The following is a 15,831-nucleotide window of genomic DNA, read 5'->3' on the forward strand; positions in this document are numbered from 1 at the left end:
TTTAAATCAGACATTAAGTGATGGAATACCACTACTCTTATTGATATTGTTTCATGTATAAAGAGATGAAGTTTAGCCCTTGACACACTCTGCTGCATTTCACAGGTCATGCTGTAACAGACTGGATTGCTGCTCTGGAATCATTTCTCCAGCATGATTCAGAAGAAGTTACAAGATAAAGAAAAGGACAATTATGAAACAGTCTGTTCAGAATTCCACCTATCTCCTTTCAGGGAGTAGCAGGAAGTAAAAGGGCCTAATCATCCTCCTTCAAAAATCCATTTCCTTTCTGGTGAATCTTGATGATCTTGAGGCTCTTTAGGTCTCAAGAACCAAAACAGACCAGCTGAAGCAAATTCTTGTGACAGCAAGTTCCATGAGTTAATTATATTTCCATTAGTAAAGGAGTTCTAAAACTTCAATTTCTTTGCCGATTCTTTTTGCATCCTGCCAAAATAGATAGAGAAACACAATTTCCTCTTTTCTTTTTTTCTTTTCTTATTTTTTTTTGAACTATCTTACCCTTATGAGACTTTCCTCTTAATTTTAACTCTCAGCCTTTTCATTTCTCCCTAAATAGAGATTCTTTCCCAACCCTTTAATCATTTTCACAGCTTTCCTCCTAAGCTCCCATGCCCAAACTTAAGAAAAGCTTTATTCAAGGATGTTGGTTCAGGATGTTCAAGATGGGAAACAGACAAAAGACAGTTTAATCTTCCCTTTTTCTTTTAGAACTGGAAAGTAAGTTGAAGACCTAACCACCTGCATACATAGAAATGGAGGTGGAAGAAGGAGACAAAGCCATTTATTGTCAGCCGTTTAGCCTGACCAAGTCAGGAAGGAAATATTTAGCTGGCCAGGCTCCTTTGCAAGCATCAGGCAGCTTTCCAAACCCTCTAGCTCACACTACAGGTTTGACACGTGCCACAAGTAGGAAGCAGAACTTATTTCTCAGCCCAAGCTGCCAGGCTTCCCCACTGCATGAAAGCAGCCTTCCCATATAGCCAGGAGTTCATGCAGTGTCATGCAGTGACACCCTGCTGTCACTGAACTCATTTACAGAGGAACCCTTTCCTTGATCCTAGTTCTGTCAGATTCTTCAACACAGAAAATATCCAGGATAGTTGGAATTGGGCAAAGACCATCTCCAGGTACCCACATGCCAGGCACTGACCACAGAGCTTGGGTTACCTACACAGAAATCTGGATCCACCCATTTTCTTGCTTCCAGTTTCCAGCACTGAAGCCTTGCCCTGGTCAGGACATCCCAAACACCTTGTTAGTGATTCAGCAAGAAAAAAGCAGAAGACCAGTTTTCCACCTCTACTAAATTTCCTGGATGCTTTCAGAGAGCCCTGGGGAAGACGGTGGTCCCAACACACCAAATCCTTTGGGGGTGAGTGGTGGACTCAAGGGTGGTTGTGCAAACGTGATGCTGTTGCTCCTGGCACATAGGACTAGATTGCAATTAAAATTAGACTGATTTTCTAAATCTTCCTTCTTTTCAACAATCACAGTCAGGTTCTTATCATCTCAGATGAGGAGGCACTTTGCCATCAAAAGCTGGCCACTTGGGAACTGGGACACAACAGCAAGAACAGCAGTTGAGAAACACGAGCCTGAGAAAATCCTGCACTCCTCCACATCTAATCATGAGACAGCACTCAACACCACATAGAGGGCTTGGGTGATTTGTATTGCTTTTTTTCCCTTTTAACTGGGAAGGAGTAAGAAAATAAACATTAGAGCACTTCAGATCTGCATTTTTATTCATTGTTTTGATTTTGTAATCCTACCATTTATACCCAGCTGTAACAGCAGCCAGATGTGCAATGCTTTCCACCTATAGAGAAGAGCAGGCAGTTAAGCAGATGCCCACACTACATGACTGCCAGGGCAGGATCAGACATTAGGGACAGATCACAAGGTCCAAAGTCCTCTCCACACCTGCAGTCTCTATGATTGCCTTTGCATAGTACAGCTGGTCCACTCAGAAGAGACAACATTTCCCTGCCACCTTCCTCCCTTCAAGAGCCATAAAAAAGCTAAAAACAGTGTCTGGACTCTGGACTAATTATCCTGGCTGGCTTTGATTAAGCTCTGGCTGTGATGAGAAAGCAGACCTCCTTTTCACTTGCTATGGCCATTTTTATCACACAGCAGTCCAGCTTCAGAGCCTGCAGGTCAGGGAGGCAGAGGCACCTTCAGATCACATCCAACACTCCCCTCTTCATGGGCAAAAACCTTCAGAGAAGCATAAACAGGCACAAAGCATGGAAATCAGCACAAAAATGGGAAACTAAAGAAATGTGTGTGTTTCCTCTCCATTTGGAGAAAAGCTATTTGTTGGTGTCTCATCTTTCTGGCTTGTTGCACAGTACCCATCATTTATCAGTTTACATACCAGGTATTCAATACCTTGCAGTCACTTCTAATACAGTAAGAAATAAGCATGTCAATCTCATTACTTATTGCCCTTGAGAAATACACTGACCTGAAGTGTTCAGTGTGCCACAACAGGGAGAGCAGAGCCTTGCTTCGAGCTGACATCTGCCAGGGAGGGGCTGCACCCATCTGCAGGTCCTCTGAGGGTCCGTGACCATCTGCAGCCTTCCTCTGAGCACAGCCCTGAGTCCTCCTCTGCTCAGGAAAGTCTCCTTCCAATTTAGCAGCCAGACACACAATTACACACCTACCTGCTCAAACTCCCCTACCCACCCCAACAAAATCAATGCACAAAAGCCACTGTAAGTAACAGGAGAAACACAAGCCCTAATTAACAACCCAATGGGCACAGTACAGCCTGGGACCCGCTTTGGTTGTTGCGAGACAAACCCATATAGAAAGCAAGCACCAGTCCCCAAGTAAACTGCTGCCCCACTGGGTAAAACTGGTCATAAGAGTGGATAAAAGGAAGCAGAAGCATTTGCCAAAGTAAGTTTAGAGACCATAAATCATCTCTCCCTCTCCAGTGTCTTCTCCTTTGATGGAAGCTGTTTCCTAAGCTCCCCAGTGTGGCTTCAGCTTCCCAAAAGCCCAGATGGTCAAGTGACAGACAACAGGACAACTTCAAACTATTTCAGACTGTTCACTGAGCCCTTACATGCCCTCTTCTCTTCCAGTTTCCAGCCACTTGTTTTCTCTGCCTTGAAAAAAAAAAAAATTTGGTTTCTTGCCTTCTTCCATCACAGCTCCCATACACCTGCCAAACCTCCGCTTAACACCTTGCATTCAGGAAAGCAGGTGAATTCCATTTCCCTTGTCACATTTTTTTTTTTTATCTGATTTAATTTCAGAAGGTACCCTTAGCTTTGCTGAGCCAGCAAGTATTCATTCATCATTGGAGCATAAAATAAAATGGAAATAGTGATCAACTCCATTAAAATCTAGAGGTTTTGCTTTTAGCATGACTCATGTGCACAATGCTAATAGCAATCACAGCCCTCGTCCATCACCACCCATACTGTATAACCATGCAAAGAGACTTACTTGTTTTCCATGTGATAATTTATCAAGATGAAGCTTGTCCCTCATAAAGTATCCGTTTTCCGTGCTCCTGTTGCTGCTCAGCTTTGCTTTCTAGCACAGACATGCCAGAAGGTCCACATAGGAAAGGCAGAGAGAAATCTGCATGTCCCTGCTCCTGCCTCCTTTATTCCCTAGGTGTCTAGATCTAAGGCTTTATAAAGAAAGTATAAAGAAAGCGCTGAGCATACTGTCTAAAGCATTGCTGGAAGTACTTTCAAGAGATTTTACTTTTTTTTTTTTTTTTTTTTTTAGGCATTCAGATTATTACATTCTACAGTTATTTGGGGGTGGGGATTGAACTGTTCTGGGGAGTACACAAATGCCAGTCACAGGCCCTGTAATTCAGCCATCCTACTCTACAGGCTTTTGAATGCACAGAGATTTGTGTGTGAAGAAAAAATGCTAGAAACTCCAGGCAGCTACGTGTATTTGACAGCTTTAGAAATCCCAGCCCTCATCCAGACATTCACTTTCCTAGTGCTTTCCTAGTCACATCACACCCCACACCCTGTCTGGGACCTACATCCATCTCAAGCTGAAAGATCAGAGATCTGCAGCCTGCCGTACAGACCAGCCTCAATTGTACCTACGCTTCCCCCTTTGATAGTCATCACCGCAACCAAGACTGCTGCTGCTCCTCATGCACTGCGCCAGGAATAGCATCTCAGACTGCCCACATACGAAGATGATCCTGGTAACTAGCAAAGCTAATATCAAGGATGGACAGGTCCTTATTATTAAAAGAGTTACCTTCCAGATTATTAGCATCACCAGTGAGGCTAGGAGCACATTTCTGTCATCCAGACAATCAAGATAATTCTAGCCTTTGTAATTTGTTCCCAACAGCCTGAGACATCAGTAATTGCACAGATACTTTGTGCACATCATTTGGCAGCTCCTGGCCTGGCACATGCTGTCTCTGCCAGTCCCACCCAGAGATCCAGGCAGCTGATCCAACTGGCTCAAGGCACAAACCAGGACTCTTCAAGTGTTCAACGCAGGCTGATTAAATGAAGAGAAAAAAAAAAAAAAAAAAAAAAAAAAAAAAAAAAAAAAACCTAACTCTGCTCATAAAGGACAGAACATGAGCTTGTTAAGTGCTACATTTATTTATACCAGTCTTAGCAGCTCTCAGTGTGGGACAAACACTGCATGTGGTCGCGGTCACTGGTCCAAGAGGATACTCTAAAACTAGGGAAGGAGCAGAACAGCAGCACAGGTCAGTGGTACACAGAGCAGCTCTCAGGTCAAGGGAGGTCAGGCAGCATAGGACTCTGACAGGGGAAAAGCTGGAAACTCATAAAACCAAAAGCATACAGAAAAAAAATCCAGAAGACTCTAAGGGAAACCCCGGGTAGCTAGTGACAGGAAAAATGGGATAAGTGGTAGCTTCTCTTCTGGTCCACAGTTAGATCATGAAACCTTTTATCCAGGATATGATGCAGTCAAAATTATAAACAGATTCCAAAATACAGCCTAGGAGAAGAGTCCACTTGGATTATCTAGTTTAAAAGTCATCACACCCATCCTTTCCTCAAAAATCCCTATATCTATGAAATTTGGGAATCAGGAAGATAATAGGAAGATAATGTTTTGTTCTCATTCTTCCCCTAGAATCCACACTATTATACAAGCTCCAGTGAGAGAGGAGCTCGTAGTTCAACCCAGCTTCAGGCCATTTTATCCAAAGCTCAGGACACCAGGAGAAATCTTATAAATAACTCCAACAGAAACAGGTTTCAACTGTAGAGGTCCTGAATGTAGGCTCCCTTCATTTGCTGCCATGTAACTGAGGGCACTGGGTGTGGGGAGGACTTGGTTCCCAAGACAGCTGTGGAATTCTGAGTTTTCCACCCGAAGACAGGTTGCAGCAGCAGAGTAAAAAATCCCCTTTCTCCTCCCTTGGGAAAAGTACATTAAGATCATATAGTCCCAGGCCAACTGGGCAATTGCATTCTTGTGTGATTTAGAGCTGCTAACGGGTGATGTCATCACTGGAGCAAATGCAAGCCCATAAAAACGTGAAAATAAAATGAGCAGGCGCTATAAAATGTGTGTCTCCACAACAGCAAAAAGCACATCGCAGTAGGGCAGCTTTCCTCGATACTCATCTACAGCTATAGGAGTTTACAAGAAATAACTAAAAAAATTACAGAGGAAAAGATCTTCCAGGGAGCAGCAATCTATTATTTTCCCAGGCCTTTATTAACAGCAGATCAGCAGGCTTCCTTGAAAGTAAATGAGAAAAAGGCACCGCGGCACTGCTGTGGAAAGAACCGGGGGAGTGTTTTCTGGAACAGCAAACCAAGCGTTTGGGGCCACTGTCTATTAGTGTTCAGTTTAGCTCAATAGGATATTGATCCTGGCTGCATATAACAGCACCCTGATTTATTTTCTGATTAACAAGTGTGACTCTCTGATTTTGACAAGCAAAATGTCCGTCACTGCAGGCAAATAAAAAAATACATATTTATCAGTAATAACAGTACGCAGGCCTTGAGTGGCGATGGAAGGGGTGGTGACAAAAAAGAAGCAAGTGGGAAGGGTTACTGCACGATCGCTAACATTTACATAAGGGTAAATTCAATCAGTGCAGTGCCTTCCCCCACAGCCTCCTCCAAAACACACCCAGACACTGGCTGGCCCTCTTCCTATGGAAACAGCCAACGAGAGCAGAGCTGCTCTTTGCTTTTATGGGCTTTAGCTAAATGCTGAAAGTGAGATTGGATTTTCTGATGTTCACAATTTACCTTAAAAATGTACACCCACCAGCATTAACAGGTATACAACTCTGCATGTGATATCATGAAAATGCATTTCAAGATCCCTCCTGCTTACATGGAAAAAAAAAAAAAAAAAAAGAAAAATCAAAATCCTTCTACAATATTGAAGATCAGTGTGAAACTGAGCTTGGGAACTGAACACTGATCACTGCCTGGGAAGCATGAAGCAACATTTTTAAGTGGAAATCTTGCACAAATGGCAAAGGAAAGCTTTTGATTATGAGTAATAAAAGTATATTTCAGAAACTGATATCCTGCATATCCATATTTATAAGAATGCATAAAGTACAAGTTCAGCACTGTCCTTTTATTTTATTATTCTCTGCCTTTTTGCCTTTTGTTTTGTTTTGAAACAGATCTGTGATCACCTTCCCCAGAAAGGAAAATGAAAGCTTCATTTGTGCCACCAGCTCCCTGGAGAAACACCCGGGGCTGTTAGCAGTAAGCATCTCTACTCAGCAACCTGCCTTCAGTGTCTCGATGCAGAAATGCCAAGCAATATTCACTCCAGGAAGAGGCCATGCTCAGGCTCCTCTCGAGCATCAGCTAGCCAAGCCGAGGAAGATAATGGGTGGCTGAAAGCATTTCTAGCCTCTGAAGGAAGCCTGAGGAAGAGGAGCTTCTGCTTTCTAGCACAGACCAATGGCAACACAGGAATAAGGTAAAACACAAGGCTCTAGGAAATTCAGAGCAAAACACAGCCAGCTAGGGAGGAAATACTAATTTAACCTCCCGTGTGAATCTGCAGCTCACCTCTCAATGCTATTTCTCTACCATAGCTGCCTCCACATTAACAGTGGGTTTGCAATTACAGCCCCAGACATTTACCTAACTAAGCATTTACCTAACCAAGCACGCTCGGTGTTTGCAGTAGGGCCCCTCAGACACCAAAAGCTGGGCACAAGCTTAAGAACCTCGCTAAATCCAGGCCTCAATTTAGCAGATTAGCAGGCTGTGGGTTTCCTCACTAGAGCTAACTCCTGGGCTTGATGTTGACTGGTTTACACATTGCTTTCCCTGCACGGCCTGCCTGGTGGGAAGTCCATGTACAAGACAGTTTCAATGCAGCCCAGCTAGCATCACCATTGGAAACCAGAAGCTTTGACGTTAACAGGATTGTACTTCAAAAGAATACGCGTGTTTGCAGATGGCAACAGGGTTCCTTATTACAGCTGTCTAATCAAGCTGATATTCTGCAATTATGCTCAGAGATCAAACAGCGCTGCAAACAGTGCTCACAATAAAACTGGCACCAGTAAGATGCCCGTGTCACGCCTATAGCATTGCACAGTTGTTTGTGACTCCACAAGCATGGCACACAGTGTTTCAGATGCTGTTGCAAAACTTTGAACGTCTGCATCACAGCTAGGCAGTTTTTAAATGTACATTTTTAGATTCTTGGCCTGTGTTCATTAAAAAACAGAAAAAATCATGTCCAAACAAATACCTATATGGCTTTAATTCAGGACAGCTTTTACATAGAACCTAAAGTACGGAACCGTTTGAGTCAGCTGAATTCAAACATGTACTTGAATGTTTTGCTGAAGGGTAGATTAAAACATGTGCCAAAGTCCTTTCCAGAACTAGGGCCTTGATTTAGTGATTTATTTTTTTTTTAGTGTTTGTTTGGTTTTTGTGTGTGTGTTGTTTTTTTTTTTTAAACACACAAAAGGGCATAGTGCAAACTAGGAACCAGAACAGACCATCAGTGCAAATAATTGTAACGTCTGTATTAATTCTCTTTTCATCCTAGTACCCCCTATGTTTCCAAGTATGTAAATCTGATTCTGCTTGTGGCTCCACTGAAGTTTCTATTGATTAAATACCCAGCCCCAGCAGCAGGAGGATCAAGCCCTGCATATTTATTTTCTTCCTCAATACATAAAGAACTCCCTTTGGCCTCTCAATTGCTGTATCACATGATACACTGAATGCAAATAGAATTACAGTGCTAATGCATCTAATGAATATATTTGTATATGTATGCAAGCGTTTTCCTAACAGCATCCTACTGTACACCACTAAGCAGACCAAAGAATATATATGTCCGTCATACAAAGGTGTGTGAAATGAGCGCCTATTAATAACAAGAACCAGGGTTCATCTTCGTGGGGAAAAACTAACCAAGATCATTCCAAGATCAGGACCTCACGCAGACCTTTGGAAACCCTAACATTTCATTTGGAGCTTTAAAGCACAATTTGTAGACTTTAAGAGTTACTTAATGTTTGCATTTTCATTATCCACTAGCCGTACCTTACATGTACATGTATATAAAAATAGAAACCGTTGCAATGCATAACAAAACTGTGAGCATTTCCAAGAAACAAATTAGTAGTATCATTTCAACCAGGGTACAAAACACAAATAATGTTTTCAGCTGCAGCCTTACAAGACATGTGCCCTCCTTGAATTATTTTCAGCAAAGTTATTTTGTAGTAAACCAAATGCATTCCTGCATAAACTTCACTGATTTCTGAGTTATAATAGCTTAAAGATGGGATGCATTTAATTTGCTAGCTCACTCCACATTGACTTTTGAAGTCAGCCTGTAATGTCAGGAGAAAGATTGATTTAAATCAGGTTCAAGTACCTAGTGGCAATTAGAACCTGCAAAGCCTGAGAAACGTCAGTGAGCATCTGAATGAGAAACATACCAGCATATGTACAAATAAATATCCTCAAAACTTCTTTTTACTTGGTTCAAACAATGCTTTGAAAGTGACTCACTCAGCACAATAACCATTATTTAAAGACAGCAAGGTCACAAATGCAGTTTTAGAGTACTATTTCACCACAACCACTCCCACCCCAACCTGTAGTTTAAGAACACCACAAATCAGAGCAAGACTCCCCTTTAAACTTGGGGCGAGAGGAGGTCACTTACCCTGTGAGGACCACAACAAAATCCATCACGTTCCAGCCATTTCTGAGATAAGAGCCTTTGTGAAAAACAAACCCCAGAGCGATGATCTTTATACCAGCTTCAAAACAAAATATTCCAATAAAGTACGGCTCAGTGTCATCCTGAAAAGAATAAAATCAGAGGTGTCAAGGAGATACCTGTGCTTCTGCACTCGCATCAGCAATTATATAAGCAACTATGTGCACCAACTTCATGCCCTTTTCAGCCCTCTGGACAGAGTTGAAACAAAAAGGTTCAAGTGTACTGGAACTAAGCACAGAGAAAGATTTCAGAATTATTCACTCTGAAGGTAGATTTGGCTTTTTGCATGGAAAACTCTATTTGCCTTTATTCCAATGGTTTCACCCCACACTTTGCACCATTACTCAAGATTCTGGAAGGAGTTTCAACACTGAAATCTTGCTCCAAGGGTAAATATAAACTTGAGACCACATTTCTGTAATTATTGACATGGAAGAAAACACGCATTTTGCAATTCATCCAGGAAACAGAAACTAAAGAATATCTTCAGAAGTAACAGTCAGCACAGCAAGCTTGCAAACGCAGGCAGGAAATTATTTCTTTATCATTTATTCCATCGGTTCTTACTTCACTCTTTTCCCTCTCTGTTCCTAATTTCCATAGCTGCAGATTCATTTATTTTTCTTTTGCTGTGTAACCAATTCAGGGAGAAAACCTCATTCCCTTCTGTTATAGTAGAAGCAGTAAAATTTGTGTCTCAGGCCCACAGCTCCATGCCCTAGCTCACATGAGAGGAGTCCAAGTTTAGTCTCCATGGCTTTACTAAACATCTTCTCCATCTTTGGCACCAGATCCCTCAGTATTATATCGATAAGAGTTTAAACACAAATGCAGTGCCAAATACAATTATTCAAAGTTGGAAGAAATACGTGGACAAGAAATGAGAACAAAGTAAAAGGTGAAAGTACCAGGCATCAGTTTCAAGAACATGTTAATTAGCTTTGGCCTCTGTATCCAATTTCCAAGTGTGTCTTAGATCCATGATTTCTGCTGACGGCAATGGAAGTACAGCAGTCCTACCCAGAAGGAAGCAAACTCACAAATTAGGAAATTAGAAATCTTTGTTCCAGGGGCTTTGGCATTTCTGACCATTACAGCCAAAGAGCTGAGAAGCTGTTTGGTGCACAGTTGTTTACATTTTGCAATTCTGCTAATGACAAAAGGTGATTTTAGTTATCCTGTGCAGAAAGAACATGAATGTCAAGTGTTTGTGGTCACAGAACAAAGAAAGGAACAGCTTTGATACAAGCATTTATTTTTACAACATAGTAACTCTTGCTCAAATTTGACCCTGCACCAGCACACAGACCATGCTTTAGGCACGGTACTTGTTACAGAAAGCCAGGTTTTCACACATAGAAGAGCAGCATAATAGCACACCCCTCCCAAAGAGGCTTAAGCACTTAGCACATCGATGTGTACCCAACTCAGCAAGTCAACCATGAAGCACTAATCACTGACGGCACCTCTAAGCTGTTGGAAGTGACTACCTCTGGACAGGATTTTCCATCAGTGGCTGAGTTAAAAAGATTTGTTTCCAACAAATCAGCACCCTACACACACTTCAGTGACCCCAGTTCTCCCCTATCCTTCACCCTATAACATCTCTAATCCCCTCCACCTTTCTTAACCTCACGGCTCCCCATTCCCATTCTGCTGTGGCCAGGCAGGAGGGCCAGCTACCTGCAGATCACGCACACGCACACTAACTGGCTAGACAGCAAAACAGAGCAGGTGACTGTTGAGATCACACTGTTGCCCTTCAACTGTAATGGAGAAAACAAAAATTGGCTTCTCCTTCAGCCAAGGTTTTTCTACAAACAGCAGCCTCCAAGCTCTCTGCCCCTCCACAGAACCTCACTGATCCCAGAGGATTCAGGGCCTGTCAGCTGCCAGACTGAGAAACTCCAGTCAGCCCAGTGCTATTTACCCACAAAGAAACAGGCATAAGGCACAGCTATCAGACGCTTTTTGACCCTCCCCAAACACAATGCAATAAGAGCTTTCTTCTAGCAGTTTCTCCACAACAAGAGCTGGAAGTATCCCAGGACTACAAGCAAGTACAGAAAAGAAGGAAACAAGAAGAGAGGTCAGAAATTGTCATTTGGGATTTCAGAAGAAGCTACCTTACTGCTCCTGCTCCTCGGCTTTCCCTTATGCACACAGGAGCACTCCAGCTCCCTTAGTCTACCTGCTCCTCCACCCCTTCTAGCTCAACAAACATACAAAGTCTTTGCAAACAAAGCCCCCCACCGAGCCCAACCTTCGCATCCCTTCCTACATCTACTAGTACGCCTCTAAAAACTACTCATCTTTAAAATAAAATTTTAAAAAAAGAAACCACCACCTTACCTACACACACTCTCCCACCTTACTCCCTCACTTCCTGAAAGCCTTACACCTACTCTGCCACCAGCCACTCGCTCAATCTAGGTCAGGTGCCTTGTGATTACAGCTCACAGCTTTAAAGGACCACGATTCAGGTACTCAAGGATTTTATAGAATATGTTCTTCCCAAAGCTAAGACTATGCAGAGCTTTTAAGAAGTGGGTCAAAAAAAAAGTTATTGTCAGCTTCTAAGAAAGCAGGACGGATCACAGATGGGCTTGGGTATTTATTACAAAGAAAAATTATCGTTGATAGGGTTGGGAGTGAGTAGCTGGGGAAATAAGAGGGGCTAGAAAGAGGGTCTTTTCTAAAGCCTGTCTAAATTTAATCTAACAGCCTAAGAATTAGAGCAGTAACAAGGATGGGATGAAAAACAAAACAATGCCCCACTAGGTAGTGGGGGCCTGTGGCTGAAGAAAAGGATTTTTGCATTACTGTGTGTGATGGAAGGAGCTAGAGTGCGAGGAGCTGGGTGACTTTCCCTGAGCAGCATTGAAAGGGCAGAGCTGTCGGCTCAGAAATCCTGCTGCCAGGGCATCCTGCAGCCCCCTTCAGACAGGAGGCTGGGTGTGGGGAAGCAGGTGTTAATGAATATCAGTGTGTATGCTTGGAAGGAGGGTGGAGAATTTGGGCAGCAGCCAGAGCTGTGCCAGCAGGTTGTTTGCTGTGGACACAGCAAAGCTTGAGACTGGGCCAAACACACATTCAATCAATATGTTTCAGATCAGAAACAACTTCTGAGTCTGGAAAGTCATTACTATTCCTAGTCCATGTCCTAATGTCTTTCCTTGGCCCTTGGATGTGACAGCCTTGATAGGTTTGGGTGTGTAAGGCTTTGTTCATGCAAAGCTTAATATGAACAGCTCACATATGACTGCACAAAGTGCCTGTGGATAGCATAAAGAATTAAATCCATTAGCCAAGTGAGGGAGCTGTCATGATGAATATCTGAGAAAACAGTTATGCTTTGCCCTCACACCAAAACCATCTGGGGAAGCCAAATACTCAGAGCCTACAGTGACACACAGACGAGCATCCTACAGACCCGCTGGTGTCTTCAAACATGGTGTGCCCCAAAGCAGGGCAGAAAATAGATTTCTTGTCCTGTAAGTTCTGACACTGTCTCTGTCAGGCTGGGACAAATTAATGATCTACTGCAGCTTCTCACGAAAAACAGAGAATTTCAGAGGGAGACAAAGAGAGCACTAGCACGCCTCAGGTTGGACAGCCAAGACCACTATGAGCAAGGCATCCACCTGTGAGGCCATTCATGCCTCAGACCTTGCCACATCTGGAGCTCTGAACACCAGGTGCTGGGCCAATCAGTGCAATTCCCTCCACACCTTTTCACTTGGCATCCCTCCAAAGTGAAAGAATCACTCAAAGGTACATTTCTACCTGAATGGTTGTGTTTTGACAAAGTCTTCAACCATTTGGATATAATTTGCCTGGATTTCATTAACAGGCTAGTCTCCCCCATCCCAATCTGGTAGAACAATAAGCGTATATGCTTCCAGTTCTGCAGAAGCACTAGGCAAAAGAGCTAGGAACAAACCAAGACCTGGAACAGGGTAGGAATGAGCAGTTTTTCTGTGTAACACACTACATACAGAAGATGGACTGAGAAAGATTACTTGTAACTCAGCCATTGCAACTCTTGAAATCTTGCATATACTGAGACATCGCTTTCTCTTCCCATGTGCTCAATTAACCCTGCTTGTCAGGTAACATGAGCACAGATAACAGCCAAGTGAGATTGCATTGCAGGTTTGTATCTTGGGTCTCTGGGGAGAAACATAGAGGAATATCTTGGTCAGCAGAGAAAAATAATGAAAATGTTTCTATTGAGTCCTCCTTTGTCTTTTTCTCAATTTTAACAAATGGACAAAAATCTTAAGATTTTGTCTTTCTACCTATGGCACAAAGTATCTCTGCAGCTGTGTTTTTTTTCTTCAACAAGTCTGCCTACATCTCCCAGTTGTAAAACATTGATGATGTGCATCTCATCCTTAAGATGTGATTAACTCTTCAGTGATGAGACCTCACTCCAATTCAATGAATGCAGGAGGAAAGAAGATATACCTGTAAATCATTAACCAAAAAATAATAATAATAATAATTTAAAAATCCAATTCCATTCCTGCCAAAGACAGTAATAAAGCACCTGCTGTTATATATGGACTTATAATTTGGCTTAACAACCCTGAAAATATATGGGAATATTCACCCACTATAGCTTAACGAGGATTCATAACATTTTCAGTGAAACAACTTACAGTTTGTGGAAGCGACTGGAGCATTCTAAGGAAGTTTCACTTTGAAAACTAAAAGACAGTTTTTTGTATCCACAATGTTTAATTTTTAAAGCATATGTTGAAATAGAAAATTTAATGACTTGTAAATATCCTCACTGTCATTCTATGATAAACCCCTTTACACTTCAGTTACAAATGTGCTTTAGTTAAAATGGCCCTGGAGTATCTGGATCAAAGACAATGCTGCACAGCAGTACTTGGGACACAAATCAAGGGTTAATTCTGCTTTCACTGCCAAGGCAGAGCCTTGAAGATGAAGCCTTCACCTTGATGGTGAACACTGTGCATTTAACTCATTCAGTGATCTTATGCTGTTTGCTGGTAATGACACTGCCCCCCTTTGTAATGACTGGGACAGAAACTGAAAGTGTACATGCAAGTACCAGGCATGGAATTAATGCAATGGGGAACAGGACCAGCAAACAGCATCTAGGATCCCTTTATAAATCTAGGGATATAGAGGTGCATAGAAACACGGTAACTATATTCCCCCTTGCTTAAAATTACGTATCACAAAGATTTACCAAGCCAGAAAATTCACAAAACTACCTTTCCTCCAGTCCATACATTCAAGGACTATAGATGGAACCCTGGCATTTCTCCAGCTCAAATATTGTCCTGAGTCTAAATCTATGCTTTGCTCACAAACCCAGTAAATCTGGATCCGATAGCAAGGATCCCAAATCCAGATCACAAACCCAGATTTTACCCAGTAAATCTGGGTTTGTGATCTGGATTTGGGATCCTTGCTATCGGATCCCAAAGCATGCAAAGACATATTGTCATCTAATGGCAAAAAGATCAACACATATTCTTCACGTTTTCCTTATAATTTCTTAAGTAGAAATTGTTCACAAAAAAAGAGACTTAGCAAATACAATGCAAGTGGGCACCGGTATCAGTGGATACATTTCCAAACAGGCAGTCTGAACTAGCTGAGCCTGAAGGTCTTTCTAGATCTATCAATTACACACTATATTTGTTTGTTTGTTTGTTTCTGAAGAATGAGATTGTGAAAGTTGCCCACTGCTATGGACCAGCATTGGAAACTGTAGCAACCAGAAGACAGAGGCTCTAACTTTTGGCAGCAAGGCTAATATTATCTCTGTTTCAATTATTTAATATCTACATGTAAAACACATATGGATACATATTTATTCATCCTTTGAATATAAACCAGGACTAATGCATTTAGGCATAAAAGATGTTCCAGATCATTAACAGCAGGAGAAAAAAAAAATCAAACTAAATATTATCCTTTTTTTCCTATAGTGGTGGTAAATGGAAGAATGATTCTGAAACTATTTTTATATTTCCTTTGAAATAAGGTAATTGAGCTCATTACCATAAAGCCTGCTGGTAAATTATTTTCCTAAATTCCTGCTTTTTTGGCAGAGAAGTGTTACAATCTAAACCCAAAGTTTGTATTGTAGGGTCCTTGATATACAGCTGTAGCAGGAAGAGAGCTGAAAGGCACGCGAGCCTAAAAGGATACTCTGTTCTACCACTTTCTGGGACAATAGCACAGAGGTTCATTTGATTCTACAGATAATTCTGAGCATTTGACAGTCCCTTCCTGTCCTGGTCTACAGACAACCCAAGTTTGCTGCTCTTCTGATATACCATAAAGTCCCGCTCTTCTCACAGCTGGGCAGGGCTGGGTAGAGTGATGAAGCATTCTTGTGGAGATGGGATTGGGAGGTTATACTTATACTTGTTGTCACTAGCTTATTTGTTCTGATTGTCAGTTCAATGCCATTTGCTTGAATGCAGATCTTAAAAATAGATACAAGCACCCACAACACTGGATGGCTGATTGCTTTTTGTATTAGACCAGAAACAAAAAATCTAAATAAATAAATAGAACTCA

General features: G+C 42.0%; 1 protein-coding gene across 12 annotated transcripts in view; it reads right to left on the bottom strand.

Moving 5' to 3' along the window:
- The window catches only part of CACNA1B (calcium voltage-gated channel subunit alpha1 B), a 302,614-nt gene that overhangs the window by 265,422 nt on the left and 21,361 nt on the right, over window positions 1–15,831 (bottom strand). For 11 of the 12 annotated variants that reach the window (XM_084494378.1, XM_084494376.1, XM_084494371.1 and 8 more), the window contains one exon: window positions 9,199–9,338. In XM_084494378.1, coding sequence (XP_084350504.1) covers window positions 9,199–9,338 — 140 coding nt within the window. Of the gene's footprint in view, window positions 1–9,198; window positions 9,339–11,610; window positions 11,714–15,831 lie in introns of those variants that run through there. The other variant, XM_084494372.1, reaches the window with a different exon arrangement.

This window comes from Aythya ferina (genome assembly GCF_964211825.1).
Source record: "Aythya ferina genome assembly, chromosome: 20".
Lineage (NCBI taxonomy): Eukaryota > Metazoa > Chordata > Aves > Anseriformes > Anatidae > Aythya > Aythya ferina.